General features: G+C 58.3%; 1 protein-coding gene across 2 annotated transcripts; it reads right to left on the minus strand.

Moving 5' to 3' along the window:
- Positions 1–567: 567 nt before the first annotated feature.
- Positions 568–17,887, minus strand: NACC1 (nucleus accumbens associated 1). Of its 2 annotated transcripts, XM_055543222.1 has the most exons (7): positions 13,885–14,769; positions 12,931–12,983; positions 5,247–6,218; positions 4,982–5,155; positions 4,412–4,517; positions 4,231–4,328; positions 568–3,435 (listed from the first exon to the last, which is right to left on the minus strand). In XM_055543222.1, the coding sequence occupies exons 3-7, from the start codon at positions 6,205–6,207 to the stop codon at positions 3,173–3,175; spliced, it is 1,602 nt and encodes a 533-aa protein (XP_055399197.1). In that variant the 5' UTR covers positions 6,208–6,218; positions 12,931–12,983; positions 13,885–14,769; the 3' UTR covers positions 568–3,172. The 2 variants fall into 2 exon arrangements, with proteins under 2 accessions (XP_055399197.1, XP_055399189.1); XM_055543214.1 differs by lacking the exons at positions 12,931–12,983; positions 13,885–14,769 and adding an exon at positions 17,685–17,887.
- Positions 17,888–18,299: the final 412 nt, after the last annotated feature.

The raw sequence follows: 18,299 nt of genomic DNA on the forward strand, positions 1-18,299 counted from the left end.
TGGGGTGAGGGGTGTGGAGGCAGGTCAGGACTTGTGTCTGGGGCTGGGGGTGTCAAATACCATGGGAGGGCAGCAGGTGAGGGTGTCAGTAATCAATTGATGGAGCTGCTGCCCTTTCAGCTTTGGAGGGAATCCTGGGGGACCCCAGAGCAGGATTTAGGGCTTACACCTGTGAGGCAAGAACCTGGGGTAAACTATTGGCTGCCTGAGTCTGAAGCTGATTCCCCATCTAAAATGGGGTCCCCCTCAAGCTGACTGAAGAAGGAAATGGCACCCCACTCCAGTATTCCTGCCTTGTAGAGGTAGATGGCAAGCACCCATGGAAAGTGCCAATTTGTAAATGCCTTGGATGGAGGAGCCTTGGAGGGTTACAGTTCATGGGGTTTCAGAGTTGGACACAACTGAGCAACTAAACTCAAGTGACATTAAGGCATAATGTTTGGCATGGCCATCCTGAGGGCCCCCTACCCCCACTGCGTTTGTCAGTGTGACACCCTGGGGTATGGGGGTGTGGACAGAGGATGGGACCCACCACCCCATGCCCCCAGTGAGCAGCTGGCAGCAGGGCTGTTACAAAGGCGTTTAGTTTATTCTCCTCATCAGTATCACTGATATTCTCACGGTTCACATTTCCCAGTGCGGCTCCTCTTCTTACAGTAGTCAATGTGCAATCTCACTTACGGCCCGGGGGTGGGGAGGGGCTCGGCCCAGGGCGGGGAGGGCGTTGGCACTCCACGCAGACAGACTGTCCTGCGTGAAAGAGGCGAGGGTGAGTGGGCGGCCGGCGGCGGGGAGGGAGGTGGCCCCCCCACAGTCTTTTTTGCGTTGGTCGGTGGTTCTCCATGTTCCTTTCTGGCTGCCCGGGCTTGGGGGTCCATGCAGCGCAGTGCAGGGCAGGGTGGGGTGGGCTCGGGTGGAGGGGGCAGGGAAGGCAAGAAGGAAAAGCAGCAGGCCACCCAGGAGCAGGAAGCAGGGCGGGAGGGCGCAGGGGTGGCTCCCGGGGTAAGGCACAACCCTGTCTTTGGCTCTCCTGGTGAGGAGTTTCCTCCCCTGCACCCCTGCCCAGCCCCACTCCCCACCCCTCCCCAGACCGCCAGGGGGGGCGCCTCCTGGGGTCCCTGAAACAAGAGGGCTCTGCTACCCAGCCCAGTGCTGCAGGGGCTCAAGAAAAAAGGTGAGGAGGGGCTGGACAGAGGCCTGCCCAGGACAAGGGGGTGGGGAGGGAGAAGACCCCAGTCCCAGAGAGCTGGCCCCCACTAAGGCCTGGAAGGAGGGGAGCGCCTGGGGACTCCGGCTTCCTTGTGGGGTCTGGCTGGAGCCCCAGCCCACCCCTCGGCCTTGGTCGGCCCGGCAGCTTGCCAAGTGACCAGGATATTGTGCTTTGGGATCTATGCTGGGGTGGGTGCTGAGACCAGGATTGGGGTGGGGGGGCAGGGTAGATGTGACTAAGGTGCTTGTGCTTTAGTTGGGGGTGTTGACTCCCCCTACACACTTGAGCCAGCTGAGGCCAGGAAAGCAGAGTCCCAGGACCCCAGCTGGACTGATCCCCCCACCCCTGCAACAAGCAGATGTCAGGAAGGACCCCCCCACCCCGGCCCCACAGGCTGGTGGGGGTTCCTGGGGTTCGGGGGGGGGCAGGCCTCCAAGTCAGGTTTCAAGGGTCCAGTGGGCCCCCACCACCTCCTGTAGTCCCCTTGCCTTTGGAGAGAGAGGCTGCTGGGAGCAATGGGCGAGTCAGATTGGGGAGAAGACAGAGGCATGAGAACAAGGGCTAGAGACAAAAATGTGAAATTGCAAAGAAATGACACCCAGTGGGTGTGTGTATGGTGGAAGGGGAGTAGAGTTAAAAAAAAAAAAAGAACCCTCTGAGTTTACATGTAGAACTCAAAAACCTGGGACACCCTTGCAATGGAGCCCCATGGGGGAGGCAGAGGGGTGAGTGGGAGCTGGCCGGACCCAAGGAGCCCAGGCAGAGCGGGGCTTGGGGGAGCCCCACCTTGGAAACGCGCACCCACACTCCACACACATGCGCAGCACATTCAGCCTGCCCCCTGGCCCCCCACCCCGTCCTGCCTTCCACAGCTCCACAGCTCCGGGGACCAAAGGGGACATCAGAACCAGTCCCATTGGTTTGAAAAATAAAAGGAATCTTATACTTCAATATTTCATTAGCTAAAAAAATGTTTTAAAAAGTATGTACAGGGGGTGGGGGCTGGGAGCCCTGCCGTGGGGGCGGGGTGGGGGTGAGGAAGGGAGGGAAAGGCAGCAGCCCCCTCCCCCTAGCCGGCTCCCTGGGTTCCACCCCTGGTCCTACTGCCTCTTATGTCTTCATTTGTTTAAGAGCAAAACTTCTACACACGCACACGCGCGCACACACACACATGCACACCCACACGCTTCTGCACGCCCCGGAAACCTCTCCTCCTGTCCTCAGAGACCCACGGTCTGCCCCCAAGGCCCCCCTCACTCAGGACCTGCCCCTCTCAGGCCCCAGGGGACTGGTGATGGCAAGACAGGCTGAGCACGGGGAGGGGAAAAGAAGGGCGCTGGGCCTGCCACCGCCCACCACCTTGGGTCGGTCAGTTTCTCTGAGCCTCAGTTTCCTCAGCTGTAAAATGGGCAGTCCTCACGGCCTCGCCTACCCCAGCCCCCAGGTGCAGGGACAGACGAGGGAAACAGGAAGGCGCTTTTGGAAACGTGGAAGCACTGGGAGGTGGTGGTGGGAGGGGTCCTGAGAACCCAGGGGCCCCTGCAAGTCCCGAGGGGCTGCAGTGGGGGGGGCGGAGGCTGAGGAATGCTCCCGCTTGGTGGCCCAGGGCGTGGGAAGGGGGTCTTCCCAAGCCCCCCCAGGCTGGCCCCTCCCTGTGCCTGGCCTGGTGAGTGGGGAGAGAGTCACTAGGGGTTAGGAGACGGGGAGCAAGAGCCCCCCGACTGTGCATGAGTGTGTGCTAGAGAAGGCCACGCAGACCTCGCACCACCTGCCATCCTCTCCCAGCCCGGATCCCCGATCGGCTTGGGGTCAGGGGATGGGACAGGGGAGGCAGAGGAGCCGGGAGCATGCAGCACCCCCCGCGGGTCCTGGGGAGGGACAGACAGTAGCTCGTGACCAAGATGGCGGGTGGGTGTGACAGGAGGGGGAGTGTGACGGCCCCGCGGGAGGGTCCGGTGGGGGTTACTGGAGGGCCTCCTCAGCTGAGGGGCCGGCCTCGCCGTCGTGGCTGGCCGTCTCGAAGCCGTGCTCCACACCCATCATGTCCGGCTCTATCTTGCCCGTGTAGCTGATGAAGGTGGTGTAGGCGTCGCCCTCGGCCATGAGCGGCTTGACCTTGGGGATCCAGCTCTTGCGCACAACGCGGCGGGCGTTGGTGCACATGTCGGCCGCAATGGCGTTCATCTCGCTCTCCTTGAAGTTGGGGGCGAAGTTCTGGCAGTAGTCTGCAGGTGGAACGAGCCGCCCTGGGTAAGCTCCCCTCCCAACAGGCCCTCAGCTGCCGCGGCGCTGGCATCCTCCCCACCTCAGGGCACCTCTGACCACCCCTCAGAGCTGAGGGGACTGAGGCCTTGCAGATGGTTGCTGCTGTTGTTTAGCTGCTCAGTCGTGTCTGACTCTTTGTGACGCCATGGACTGTAGCCCATCAGGCTCCTGTCCCTGGGATTCTCCAGGCAAGAATACTGGAGTGGGTTGCCATTTCCTTCTCTAAGGGCTCTGCCCACCCCAGGGATTGAACCTGCGTGTCCTGCTTGCCAGGCAGATTATTGACCACTGAGCCACTTGGGGAGCCCGAGACCTTGCAGACAGCATGCTACACTACATCAGTGGGCCCAGGCTGGACCCAGCGGGGCCATGTGTGTGGGATACGTGGATCTGCTGCGGGACACCTGGGTGCTCTTGAAAAATAGGCGTCATTTACCAGAATTTAGAAACCGGGATTTCCACTAGACTTCCCTCTTGACAACTGGCTGAGGCCTGGGCGGAGATCTATCACTCCACGACCAGCCTACGTTGGAGACCCTCTTCTGTCGGCTCTGTGGCTTTCCTTCAGTGTCCTCCCCATCAAGAAATCTCTAACCAATCACAGCCCTCTTCCCAAGAAGCCTAGACTGAACTTCAGAATCCTTCTTAACATCAAAGCCTACCTACTGATTCATCAGGGCCAACATCAGAGAAAAGGACCCCCTGCCCGCCTGTCCTGGGCCCCCAACCCCAACTCCAGAATGGCAGGCACTCACACTTGACGGCGTGGAGTACGCGACTGTCCAGCGGTTTGCGGCTGGGGTTGTTACTGGAAGAGCGGATGCCGGTGCCACAGCTGTTGGCCAGCGTGTTCCTGGGTGAGGGCACAGGGGAGGGGAGTCAGGCCCCCGCTGGTGGTGAGCCCTCCGACCCCGGGGGCTCTGGTGGGGGCCTCACCGGTCAAAGAAGGAGGCCAGGAGGCGCCGCAGCAGGACCTTGTGCCGGGTGCCCGCGCTGACGTGGCAGTTCATGAGCTGCGCCCTCGTGATGTACACGTTGGTGCCTGGAGGGGGAGGGGGGCAAGAGGATAGCCAGGGCCCAAACTGCCACATTCCCTACTCGTCCAGGGCCGACCAAGACCCCCCTTGACAACTCAACCCAGAGCTGCCTTCTCGACACTCAGGAAAGGAGAGAGACTGTGGCACCACCGTCCACGGGGAACCCATGTGCCCGCTCAGCCACCAGTGTCAGAGAAGAACAGGCAGAGAGCATGGAGCCCTGGCACCTTGAGTCCTGGGGCCAAATTCTTAACCGCTGTGTTGGTCAACCCTGGAACCACCCCCACGAAACCACTGATCTATGCCAATGTGGCTGAAAATGCCGGCCAATGCTTATACCCGCCTCTGGGGTGGAAACCTACAGGCCAGCCTTTGATTTGTATCAATATGAAGGGACATCAGGGGCCCCAGGACCCAACCCAAATGGGGGGGGCAGGGGGAGCTCAGGGAGGAGGTAAGGCCAGCCCACCTGTCACCAGCTCCAGCTTCTCTGAGGGGTCGCCCTCGTCGTAGAGCTTGGGGTGGCAGCGGTTGCCAATCTGGTTGATGAGCTCGGCAGGGAGAGACGCGAGGTCCTGCCGCACTCGGATGCGATTCCGAGACTCGGGGGCCACCTGCTCAGGGAGGGCCTCCACCTTCTCAGCTGTGCGGGGGGAGAGAGGTGTGCTGGGGTCAGGGGTGGAAATGGTGGGGAGGGCAGTGGGGCCAGGCTGGGGGCTGCGGGGGCACCTCACCAGTCTGGCCGACGTTCATCATGCTGTACATGGTGTACATGTTGCAGATCTGCCGGTACTGCTCGTCCGTGCCCTCCTCGCCCGCGTCCTCCTCCTCGTCCTCCTCGTTGTGGTAGGAGCCGGGGCTGTCGCTGGTGTAGGCGCTTGAGGTGCCGGGGCTGGTCCGCTCTGACGTGCTGGGCCCACTCACCACACCGCCTGCTGCCGCTGCCGCCGCCGCTGCTGCACCCCCCGTCGGCGGACCGGCCCCCGCCCCCGCCGCCACCCCGGTGGGCTGTGCCGCCGCCACCACGGGGGCCTGCTGGGCTGGCCGGTTGACAGCCAGGTCTGGCGTGGAGAACTTGGCCATTTTGCGGCTGCCGTTGCCCCCGCCGCCGCCCCCGGCCTCCTTCTGGCCGCTGTCCCACAGCCGCTTGGCCACGGGTGTGCACTGCACAGAGTCCGACTCCTGCTGCTCCGTCTTGACGCGCGACACCAGGGGCAGCGGAGTGCCACAGGCTGGCCAGCTCGACGTCTGCGCCACGGGGCTCTGGGGCTCGGATGAGGGGGCCTCCTCAGAGTGCAGGCCCTGGGAGTCGCAGCTGGGGGAGCTCACCTTGAGGAAGAATTCGGTCCCCTTCTCCATGATCTCCTGGATCTGCAGAAAGCCGGCCGTGTACATGAGCAGGAACTGGTCACCCATGTTCATGCTCAGGCGGCCCGTGTAGCAGAAGCTGAGGATCTGCTGGAAGGACTGGGGCTGCACGGCCGCCGGCAGCTCCACCACGGCGCTCCGGCTGCTGTTGAACAGGTCCCGGAAGTAGGAGCTGCTGGCGGCCAGCACGGCCCTGTGGGCCTTGAAGGCGTGGCCCTTGACCACTACCGAGACGTCACAGTACAGGCCCTGCAGCCGCTGCTCGTTGAGGCACTCCAGGATGCTGTTGCCAAAGTTCGGGATCTCCATCTGTAGGGTCTGGGCCATGGCGGCAGCGGCTGCGCGGGCGACAGGGAGAGACGGGAGGCGGGGTCAGGTGGTCGACCCAGCCCGATGCCGGGAGACAGGCAGGAGTGTGGACAGCAGCCACGTGGTGGAATCTGCCAGGACTGTAAGAATCACAGGGGCCACCCACTCCTGTCCCAGCACGGCCTGGCCTTTGTGACAGGCTGTCCAGTCAGCTAAGTTGGGGTGGCCCATGCTGGGCTTCTTTCTGCAGAAAGAAGGGCAGGGACTCCCTGGGTGGTCCAGTGGCTAGGACTCCATATTCCCAATGCAGGGGACCCAGTTTCGACCCCCTAGTCAGGGAACTAGATCCGACATGCCACAACTAAGAGTCCCCATAACTCGACTAAAGATGCTGCATGCTACTACAATAAAAATTATTAATAATAAAGACTCTGCATGCCCCAACTAAGACCTGGTGCAGACGAATAAGTGTTAAAAAACAAAGGAGGGCAAAGGCATTCTTACGCATCTGTGCTTGAGCATTAAATGAGATAACATGGCGAGCACCCCATGAGCACTAACCAGCACTAGGACTACACACACAGGTAGCTGGCATACAAACACCAAGAAGGCAGAGTCATCTGATTTTTCACACTGCCTTTGCAGGGCTGAGCACGTGACCCAGAACCACCATTTGTTGAATGACTGAATGACCACTCAAGAAACCCTGAAACTGCATGAGAACATAACAGTCACCAGGGCAATGCAAATCCAAACCACCGTGAGACACCATTTCACACCCACCAGGCTGGCTAGAGAATCCAAGGACAGAGGAGCCTGGTGGGCTACAGTCCACGGGGTTGCAAAGACTCGGTCACAACTGAGCAACTAACACACACGCTGGCTAGCATAAAAAAGATAAACACTCTCAGGGAAGATGAGAAATGACTCGGGACCCTCCTACATTGCTGCTGGGAATGTGAAGTCGTGCAGTTGCTGTAGAAAACCGCTCTTCAAATGGTTAAAGCTGAAGTTACCAGATGACACAGTGATCCCACCTCTGGGAAGTATACTTGAGAAGTGAAAACATAACATCCACCAGCGGTTAAGGCTGTGAATATTTGTTGTTGTTTAGTCACTCAGTCACGTCTGACTCTTTTGCTTCCCCATGGACTGCAGCCTACCAGGCTCCTTTATCCAGGGGGTTTCCCAGGCAAGAACACTGGAGTGGGTTGCCATTTCCTCCTCCAGGGGATCTTCCTGACCCAGGGATCAAACCCACATCTCCTGCATTGGCAGGTGGGTTCTTCACTGCTAAGTAAAGAGCCTGGGAAGTCCCATGTGAATGCTTAGAGCAGCACTGTTCACAACAGGGAAAAGGTGGAGCCAATAACCTCAAAGGCAAATAGATAAACAAAATGTGATCCACCCACAGTGGAACACTGCTCAGTCATAAAAAGGAGCAAACAACCGATACACGCTACAACTAGGATACCCCAAAATATGCTAAATGCAGGAAGCCAGACGAGAAGACCACGCGTTATACGTATTTCATACACCACAAATACGAAATGTCCAGAATGGGCAAATCCATAGGGACAGAAAGCAGAGTTGTGGTTGCCTGGGGCTGGGCAGTGGGTGAGGGTAGGGGCTGAGGACTGGGGAAGCGTAAGCAAACAGGAACGGGGTTTCTTGTTGTCCTCGCGAGAAACGTCCAGTGATTGTGGTGACATATGCTCAACTATGAACGTACCGAAAAGCTCGAACCAGCACACTTTAAAAGCGGGTCAACTGCCTGGTATGTGCATCTGACGCTGTTAGATGAACAGAGAAATTTTAAGACTAATGTCCCCTGTGCAGAACTGAGGATGAGACTTGCCACGTACAGTCTTTATTTTGTTGTTTAGTCGCTAAGTCGTGTCCAGCTCTATGTGACTGTAGCCCGCCAGACTCCTCTGTCCATGGGAATTCTCCAGGCAAGAATACTGGAGTGGGCACAGTCCTTTCTAAATTTTGAACCTGGTGTATGTACTGTCTACTTACCAAAGTGAATATTTAAAAATAAAGTGTATGAAATCACACTGCAAACATCTAAAGGGCTTTAGGGGGTGGGTGGAGAAAGAAATGTGAATTTAAGGAACTGCCTAATAAGACCCTGCTCGGGGAGCCCACCCCAATCCTGACCCGGAAGATACCACCGGGGGAGGGGGGGCGCTCTGGCACCTCTCAAATGTATAAACTTCTGCATCACAGCCTATTCCATCAGTGCACGTTCCAATCCAGGAGGAAAAACTGATCAGGCGAGGACGGCACAGCTGATACTCCGGGGGCAATCATGACCCCCTCCCACCCCACTGGTAACAGTGAGTCCCCTGCCATTCTATTGGTACGGAGGGCGGTGGTCCTGAAAGGGCAGGTAGGGGAGAGAAGAGAGGCCTGAGCAGAGTCAGGCTGAGAAGAAACAGTAGAAAAAAGTGTGTGCCAAGGCCCTGGGGTAGGAACGGTCTTAAGCTTCCCCAGCCAAGAACTAGGGGTGTGAAATCAGCCCCATAGGCTGCTAAGAAGATTCAGGGCGCTCATGCAGTCACATGTCGACTGCTCTGGTAGCCTGGGTGCTGGGAGGGCAGGGCCAGTGTCACCCTCAGGGTCTCCCAAATGGAGCAGCTCAGTGTGTACAGGTTTGAGTGTGCAGAATCAGGTTGGCCTTATCAGGGTTCATTTCCAAATGAAGAAGCACAGATACGGAGCTCCTGGTCCCAGAAGCAAGTCAGTTCTGGAGCCAGGACTCACGCTGGCCCCAAAGTACAGCCCTGAGCCTACGGGCACGTGGCTCCTTCTCTTCCTCCACGAAGCCCTTTCTCAATGAATCTGGAGAGGGCCCAAGTCTGCACTGCATCCCCAGTGCTCAACCCAGAGGCAGCTTAAGACAGACTTAACGAACAAAACCCTGAAAGGTGCATGAGCGCTAAGGTGGGAGTGAGAGACGAACAGCTGATGGGGCGCTGGCTAGTTGCTGCCCCAGGGCCCTTGCACATACTCTTTTCGCCTTTCCTCATCAAAATCAATGTCACTATCACAAAAAACCAAAAAGGCCATGAGGGGACTTCCCTGGTGGTCCAGCGGTTAAGAATCTGTCTTGCAATGCAGGAGACATGGGTTTGATCCCTGGTCTGGGAAGATCCCACATGCCAAGGAGCAACTAAGCCTGTGCATCACAACTACTGAAGTCTGGGTGCCCTAGAGCCTGTGCTCTGCAACAAGAGAAGCCATCACAATGAGCAGCCTGTGCACGGTAGAGAGTAGCCCCACCTGGTATGACTAGAGAAAAACACTTATGCAGCAATGAAGACCCAGCACAGCCACATCATTAGTAAGTAAATAAATTTTAAAAACACTGCAGAGAGAGCACCAAGGGAATAGGTGACTGACTCCTGGCATCAGGGGAAAGGGGAGCTTGGGTGAGGAGGGTAGAGGGCTGAGGCTGTAGAGATATGGATGTGGATGCTTTTGGGGCTACGAAGGGCATTCCACTCCTAACTGCACTCGGTGTGCTGGACAAGGCTGCACGCATGTCCCAATGTGCTCAGAGCACCCTGCGGTGAAGGTGAGCGGTGCCTCACTTCATGGGTGGGGACCACAGCACTGCCCTGCATGGGTCCCAAGATGCTGGACTTCAGGGCCTGTCCCCGCAGTGAGAACTGGTGCAGGTGGCTTTGTGGGGAGCACTTAGCTTGGGAGTGCTAATATCCTCAAGATAACGGGCGGGAACAGACACACAAGGAGGGGGCTCCTGAGGACAAAAGCCAACTTGATATTCAGGCTGGCATCTCCAGGCCTCATGAACCCCATGCAGCCCTAGAACCAAGCACCAGCGGGTAGACGTGGGATGATCTAACGGGGCAGTGGCAGGCTGGGAGGGTGGCCCTCAAGGCACAAGGAAGGCATGCAGAGCCTTGAGGAAGAGGCAGGCACGATCCTTCCAGAAAGTGGACTCTGGGCTCTGCTGTGAACTAAGTTGTGCGTGCATGCATGCTAAGCTGTTTCAGTCGTGTCTGCCTCTTTGCGACCCCATGGACTGTAGCCCGCCAGGCTCCTCTGTCCATGGGATTCTCCAGGCAAGAACACTGGCATGGGTTGCTGTGCCCTCTCCAGGGGATCTTCCCGACCCAGGGATCGATGAGAAAATAAATGTCTGTCAAGTCAGCCAGTCTATATGGTATCTTGTCACGGCGTCCAAGCAGACCAGCATCTATTCATCCCAGAGCTCCCTCATGGGGCCACTCGCCTGGACCTCCCGCCATGGACGGGAGACTGACATGTACCCCAGATGCCAACACAATGCATCCTCAGTAGAGCTCTTGCCCCCTCAAGCCTGCTTGGGCCACAGTGTGCGTGGGCTCCAGCCCTCCTTGCTTGGGTCAAGACTCCCAGATCGGACTTCCCTAGGGGTCTGGTGGTTAAGAACCCACCTACTCCAAGAAGGAAATGGCAGCACACTCCAGTATTCTTGCCTGGAGAATCCCATGGACAGAGGAGCCTGGTGGGCTACAGTCCATGGGGTCGTAAGAGACTTAGTGTTTAAAAAAAAAAAAAAAGAATCCACCTACTAGTGCAGTGGACTCGTGTTTGATCTCCGGTCTGGGAAGATTCCACACGCCCCAGGGCTACTAAGCTCGAGCGCACTACAGCCTGTGCTCCATAACAGGAGAAGACACCACGATGAGCAGCCCTCACACGGCAACTAGAGAAAGCCCTTGTGCAACCACAAAGACCCAGCACAGCAAAAAAAAAACAAACCCCAGATTCACACCCCTGACTCCTTCAAAAGCAGTCTCACCACCTGGGCCCCTGTGATGTGTACGGGGCCCCTGCATGGTAAGGTTCACCCACTCTGACCTAAAACGCAGGACCCAAGATGGTCACGGCCCTTCAAACTCTCCTGATCACCTGTGTCAAATTTCCGAAGTCAGAGCCTTTCCCAACCCCGATTCCTCTGGCCGCTTCTCCTGCTTGAGTTTTCCTTCTTGGCGCTTCTCACCATCTCTTACAAGTTCCTGTCTTTGTGTCAGTTCCACCAGGGCAGGGCATCTGCCCACCTGCCCCAATAACCAGGCAAGCACACAGCGGGGGCACGATCATTGCTCGTAGAATGAATGAAGAATTACTTCTGTTACTTCCAACTGGCATGCATGCTAAGTCACTTCAGTTGTGTCTGACTCTTTGCGACCTCAATGAACTGTAGGCTCTGTCCATGGGATTCTCCAGGACAAGAGATAGAGGCAAGAATTCTGGAGTGGGTTGCCATGCCCTCCTCCAGGGGATCTTCCTGACCCAGGGATCTAACCGATGTCTCTTATGTCTCCTGCCTTGGCAGGAAGATTCTTTACCACCAGTGCCACCTAGGAAGCCCTGCTTTCAACCAGACTCCTCTTTTAGTTGCGTTATGACTAGAAGAGAGCAGGACTAGAAAAGGTCTCTGAGGCCGGGCAGGGGTGCCACCCACACTGCGGTGGAGGCCGCTGGGGCCGACGGGGGTGGGTGGGGGTGGTGATGTCCTCTGGCAGCCCCGCCAGGTAGCTGACCTGCAGCCAGAGTCCCACCCAGGGCTCAGCGAACTTGGGATTCCCACTGATGGCTCCAGCTGCCCCACCACCAGATCCCGCTGGGGTGCTGCAGGCTTGAAATGGAAGTGCTTGTGCGGCTGTGCAATTCCTGGGGGTGGAAAGTGCCAGCTTTTTGCGGAGGGCGCTCTGAAGTCCCCAGAGGCTGGGACTGTCTCACCAGGCACTGTCTCTTTCAGCTGACCTTCCAGGGAAGCAGTGAGCTGCCCGTGGACATGGAGCCCATTAAGGGAAACTGCCAAGCCCAAGTGTAAGGACTGAAGACCCCTTGGAAACCTCCAGAATCCTTCACTCAGCTCAGCAAGAAGTCAGAGTGACGGCTGGGGGGTGGGGCGCAGGAAAGCCACACAGCCCCAGGCTGCTTGGGGGTGCATTCTTGGCCCAAAGCCAGGGGACACTCTGAGAGGCAGCTTAGGCAAACACCACCTAGTGAAGAACCAGGCAGTCAAACCACACAGGCCTTTTTCATGGACATGCACATTTAATTCCTATTCTTTTCCCCTGAAAAGCTCCCATTAACTCCACAGCAGGGAACAGGACGAGCAACCCCAGGTGGCCTGGACATTGCCCCTACTGTGCACCAGCACCCGGTGAGGCTGTTACTCCTCTTGCCAGTTTCTGAGGAAGAAACGAGTCCTCATGCCATTTACAGAGGACGAGGGAGGCCCAGGATGGCACCCAGGCCCCGTGGCTCCAGTTCAAGGCCGGCCCGGGCTTCCCTGTCCTCCACCTGGTGCTGCCGCTCCCTAGGGGCAGGTGGCCACCGCAGCTAGACCCATTTCTTGACTGGGCAGACTGAGAAGCTGGAGCCAAGAAGACAAGCCCAGTGGGGAGCTCCAGAGCTGGGGTCTGTGGCCCACCTGGAGCTCCCACCCAAGGGTTCCGGGTGCCGCTTCCCGCTCGCCCTCAGGAGGCTTCTTCCTCCGCCCCGCCTCCCCCAGCTATTCTCTGTGCTTCCTCCTCTCACTGCCACCTCCGGGAATGAGCAGTCTAGCCTGCTGCCTCTCCTGCCTCCCTCCTCCGCTCTCCTCTTGCAGGACTCAGCAATCTGGCCTCCCCGTGCCTGCAGCAGCTCCTAGGAGAACCCAGCCAGGCCCCACCCGCCTCCCACCAGGGCCACAAGCCCACCTTTCCGAGTTACCTCACGCTCCCCAGCGTGCCTTCAGACCCGGAGGGCAGCGGGCGGAGCAGCAGCTGCAAAGGTCCTGAGGTCACATTGGGCGGCTAGCACAATGGATTCGGGTGGTTACTGGGGTGGGGCTGCTGAGAGGTGCTTGGAGACCCTGCAGGGCCTTGGCAGGGTAGAAGAATTAGAATCTTGTTTTTCTAGGATCAAATATCCCTTACAAAGTTTCTAGTTTAGAATTATGCTTCCCTTCCTCTTAACGCCTAGAAAACATTATCCCTCCCTCTAGCCCCATGTCAGTCTTTGCCAACTATAAAAGGAGCAGCCACCTCATAAGGTTGTTTTAAGGCTTAAACCACCTTAGAGTAATGCAGGGAGATTTGCAGCCAGTGTTCAGCTGCTGTTATTAGTGATGTCCCCTTCTGTCCCCGTGACCCCTCACAGGACTGCAAACTCCCTGACAGCAGAAGAGGCATCTTCTACTGCTCACCAGCCCCCAGAACCTTAGGCCATTTCATCAGTCACGGGTATTTACTGAGGGCTCCCCTACTGCCTTCCCAGCATCATCAGATTGCATCCCAGACAGTAGCCTCTCATGTAAATCTCATGATAACCACGCAGCAAGGAGACCACCCGCAGCCCTGCTGCCGTGGGGCCCAGATCAGTCTGTGGTGGTGGCTGCCCCGTACATTCTATGAGGAGCACTGCTAGTCTCTACTCCCCAGCCCCAGCTGTGACAACCAAAAATGTCACCAGACGATCTTCTAATGTCCCCAGGGCAGGGCAGAATCACCTCTGATTAAGAACCCCTGCAGTGCGGGAATGCCTGCTTGTTCCCACTTAACAGATGCAGAAACTGAGGTGGCAGGTGAGGTCACGACCTTTGCTCAGGCTCTCCGGGCTAAGCAAGGTGGTGCTAATGGTCGAATCTGACTCTCCACTACACCATGTATGCCCACCTTTACCCACCTTCTGCTTAATTCAGTCACAGTCCTCACAGGTGGTGCAGTGGTAAAGAATCTGCCGCCTGCCAATGCAGGAGACACAGGTTCAACCCCTGGGTTGGGAAGATCCCCTGGAGGAGGAAATGGCAACCCACTCCAGTATTCTTGCCTGAGAAATCCCAGGCAAGAAGGATGGCGGGCTACAGTCCATGGGGTCGCAAACAGTCAGACACGAATGAGCACACACACCCCGCTCAGGGTCTCTAAGGATGCTGAGACCTTTGCATCCTATCTGTCCAGAGGAGACGGGGGCAATGACCACCACCAGACACTGCACACAAAGTGACAGCCCCCCTGGTCAGTCCCACCTCACGGCTTCTGTGGCTGAGAGCTCTCCGGGGGAGACAGAGGGATGACACTCTTGGCCAAGGGGACCCAGGAGCAGAGGCAGGGAGGCGGACCCACATGCTCATGCTAGGCAAAGGCCAAAGTGAGTTAAAAGTGGGTAAAAGTGCTCAGAGCAGCTTGGCACCCAGGAAAGGGATGGGAGTGATGAGAGGCGGGGAGGACCTAAGAGAAGGAGCTGAGGCCGGTACAAACACCACCTCTGTCTTCGAGGCCAGCTCACTGTCGCCTCAAACATTGCAAGCCCCACCAGAACCTGGCAGGCCGTCCTCCAACAAAGGCTCTGGCGGTGACATTGAGGAGCCGGGTCAGACCTTGCTAGACCAACCTGAAAGCCTCTCCAAACCCCGTGCCTTCAGGCTGACCTCCACGACAGGGCCTGCCAGACTGACCAAAACTCATCTCACAGCCCGGCTCAAGAACCCACTGGGGCACATTTTAAAAGGCTTTGGATGCAGGCCAAGGGGTCTGGACTTTGCCTTTGGGGGTGAGGCGGGGATCCAGGAGACCCCAAGATCAGGTGCTTCTTTTCTGGGAATGGCACTAAGGGTCTCCACCTCCACACCAGGGTTGCTCTCCCTTCACTTCTTTTCCTCATGAAGACAAGATGTTTAGGGCTCTGAGCCGGAGCCTGGCACATGCTTTATGAAGGCTTTTAATGTGCTGTCCCTCTGCCTAGAACATCCACCCCTCCCTGCCCCAGCTCCCCACAACCCCCACCCACCCTGCCCCCAGCAGGCTGACTTATTATTCAGAGCTCAGCTCACCTGAAAGCCTTCACTGACCCCCTGAATCTAATGCTTTGCCCCCCACCCCAACACCATCACTTCACTCCATTTTACTATATTCCCGAACATAGGGCTATCAGAAACACTCTTGATCATTTGTCTGGGGTCGATCACCTTCACTAGAAGTTGCCGAGAGCCATTCCCTGGGCCCCAGCAGGGAGTTGGCACCCATGCGACATCAAACTGTCCCCAGGGTCCCTTTACTTTGTGGCTCTCACCCTCCAGGCTATTGTGGCTCTCCTCTGGCGAAGTAATTATGAAGAGTGCTTTCTCCAGCTCTAGGCACACAGACTCACTGCTCCCTTCTTGGCCATCCACGCACCGTGGCCTGCTCCTTCCAGTCTCTGCCCCGCTTCCAGCTAGCTCTGTGACTGGGGGCAGCCCCCCCCAACCCTTCAGTACCCAGCCTAGAGCCCTGCTGAGGCCCCAGTCTGCAGCCAGCCTCAGCCCAACCAGGCAGGGAGAAGGCTTCATTACGTGGGGCTGCTGGCCCAGTTTCTACCCCTCCCAGAACCAGGAGGCCAGCCAAAGCGGGGAGGAGGGCCCAGCCCAGGTGGGGGCAGTTCTAGGAACTCTGGGGAGATCGGGGGAAGGGAGGTGAGCATTAAACCTAGATCTGCCTGATACCACTCAACCCAGCCGTTTGTGGTTCCTGCCTCACGTGCTGAGGATCTCAAGTCAGCGTTCCCAGGACCCATCGGTAATAGCCTTGCAGTTAGACTCCCTGAGAGAAGGAACAAAAAGTAGGGGTGGTCTGACTGGGGACCAAAGTGAGGACAAGACAATCCAGCCAGGCTCCATCCTTATAACCACCTCCTTCTGCCAGCCCACAGCTCTGTGATCCCTGACCTCTCGGCTCCCATTAGGAGAACGGGGGTAGGGGATGACCTAGCCTCTGGGAGAGAGTCTTCCACTGATCTGGTTCCCTGGGACACCAGGAAAACTTGGTCCACAAGGGTACGGACCCATCCCTCGGGATGGGCAAGAGAAAAGTCCTGGACAGGGAAATACCACCAGGGAATCCAAAATAGTGTGACCTCGTCCCGTCACGCCCCTCAAAGGCCAGCTCCAGGGGACCGAGGGTTGGGGCTGAGGGTCAATCAATCCCAGCCCATTGATGTCTAGCTGGGCTCCATGTGGAGCCTCAGTTTCCCACCCTGTACCACGGAGATCTAAGCCGATTTGGTGGTGATGGTGAGCCATCAATGAGCTCATCTAACCAGCAAGCTCAGCACAGGGCTTGGCCCAGGAGATGCACCCTAGAGGCCAAGCGCTGGGACGGGTAGCACCAAAGGTCTGGGTACCTGATTTGAGCCCCTTCTTGGCGACCCGCATTCACCCCACCAGAGCCTCCAAGACACAATGAACAGAGCTTTATAAGCTCACCTCCCAGTAACTCACCTGCAGAGAGCTGGTGCCTGAAATGCTGGGAGGTCCCAACCTCTAGGCTTGAGCCTCAAGGGTCTGGTCACAAAAAGTGCACATAGAATCTCAGGACCCTAAACTACTCAGGTAACAGGGTGTGTGTGTGTGTGTGTGTGTCTACCTCCCTGCATATATCTGGGGTGGGGGTGGGCCAGAGGGTGGTAGACAAGATGCCGGAGCTAGGTGTTCCAGACTATTTCCCAAGCTGTCCACACAAACACCCACCTGGCCACCTAGCCCCTTGGAGCAGCCCACAGAGGCTTGCCCAAAGGGTACGTAGGGGCCCAGAACCTGGCAGGGATGAGGTGTGAGGAAGAAGAAACCCCTCAGGTTTGGCCCCAAGCTAACACCTAGCCAAGAAAAGAGGGGGGCGCACCTTGGCACGTGTCTTTTGATCATACAAGTTTCTCCGGACCTGCTCCCACACCCCCTCCAGCCTACTTAGTCCAAAAGCTTGCCTCCCCCTCCCACTCCCAAAGCTCCTACCGAAGTTCCTCAACCTACCTGATCGCCCCTGTATCTGGCTCTCGCCACCTGCAACCCCTCTCTTCGAATCCTAACCCCAAGTGACCCCCGCAAACGTCCCAGGGATCTCCTAACCGCCCCCACTCGAACTAACTCCGCCCACACCCACCCTGCCCCACTTCCTGGGCTTCTCCTCAGCCGCCCCCAAGCCTGTAACCTGACCCACCTCCTCCAGCGCCCCGACGGTACCTGCAAGCCCGGGCCCCTCCCCGCCCCCCTCCCCCGCCTCAGGGCCGTTTCCCTCCGGCCACGCCGCTCTCTCCTCCTCCCCCATTCCGCCGGCCCGAAGCCTGACTCCGCCTCCCCCTCCCCCTCCGGTCTCCCCCGGCGCCTCCTCACTTTTCCTCCACCAGCCTCCCTCCAACTTCCCGGGCCCCCCGGCACCTGCCCCGGCATGGCCTCGCGCCCCTCTCGCGGGGAATGAGAGGAGGAGCTCTGGACCAGATCCCGACGCCCCCAAGCTCCGCGGCCCGGCCCGGAGCTGAACGCTCAAGGCCGCTCGCGGGGGCCGGGACTCCCCGCACTCGCCGGCCCGGCCACAGTGTAGATTACTAGCCAGGTTCCTCTCCTGTCGGAGGAGGCCCCCATGTCCTCCCCTCTCAGCCCTTAGCCGGACCTCAGATGCCCTCGGGCCGCCCCGGCTAGAGGAGGCCGGAACCGGGCCTGGGGCAGGCCGCCTCACCTGCGCCGTGGCCGCGCTCCGGGGGCTCCCGGCGGGCTCCGCAGCGGCAGCTGAGGCCGGGCCTGGGCCCGGGGCGCGCCCCCCTGCGCCGGGGCCTCGGCCTCCGCCTCCGCGGCCTCCGCGGCCTCCGCCTCAGCAGCAGCGGTAGCCGCGGCGGCCATTCATTGTGGGCCAGGCCGCCCCAGCCGAGCGCCGAGCGAGCGCTAGGCGCGCCGCCGCGGCAGCCAGGCCGGGGAGAAGCGGCCGTGGCCCCGCCCGTGTACCGCCCCCGGTTCCCGCCCCCGAGGCTAGGCCAGCCGAGCGCCGAGTGCGGCCCTTCGTCCCTCCTCAGTCTCCTCCCTCTACCCCTCGGAATCCCGGTCGCAACCTAGGCTATGCTGGAGAGTTCGAGTCCCGATCTCGCCACTTTTTAGAACCGCGATCTTAAGCAAGTGGCTCTATCTTTCGGAACTTTAGTTTCCTGGAAAAAAGCAAAGAGTAATGCCTGCTGTTTATTGGGCCAGGCACTGCTTTATAGGTTCTTTATGGGATTATCTCGTTTAAACTTCACGGTAGTATCTTTAGGTAGGAATTATTTTATCAACACACACACGCTATAGAAAAAAAAAAAAAAGA

This window comes from Bubalus kerabau, chromosome 1 (genome assembly GCF_029407905.1).
Source record: "Bubalus kerabau isolate K-KA32 ecotype Philippines breed swamp buffalo chromosome 1, PCC_UOA_SB_1v2, whole genome shotgun sequence".
Classification (NCBI taxonomy): domain Eukaryota; kingdom Metazoa; phylum Chordata; class Mammalia; order Artiodactyla; family Bovidae; genus Bubalus; species Bubalus kerabau.

What these genes read in the sequence shown, in the direction of transcription:
- NACC1 (XM_055543214.1), bottom strand. Translation starts at nt 6,207, where the DNA reads ATGGCCCAGACCCTACAGATGGAGATCCCGAACTTTGGCAACAGCATC. An exon ending in GAAGCTGGAGCTGGTGACAG is followed by an intron (nt 4,518 to 4,981) that starts GTGGGCTGGCCT and finishes CTCCCCCTCCAG; the next exon opens with GCACCAACGTGTACATCACG. An exon ending in CTGGCCTCCTTCTTTGACCG is followed by an intron (nt 4,329 to 4,411) that starts GTGAGGCCCCCA and finishes GCCCTCACCCAG; the next exon opens with GAACACGCTGGCCAACAGCT.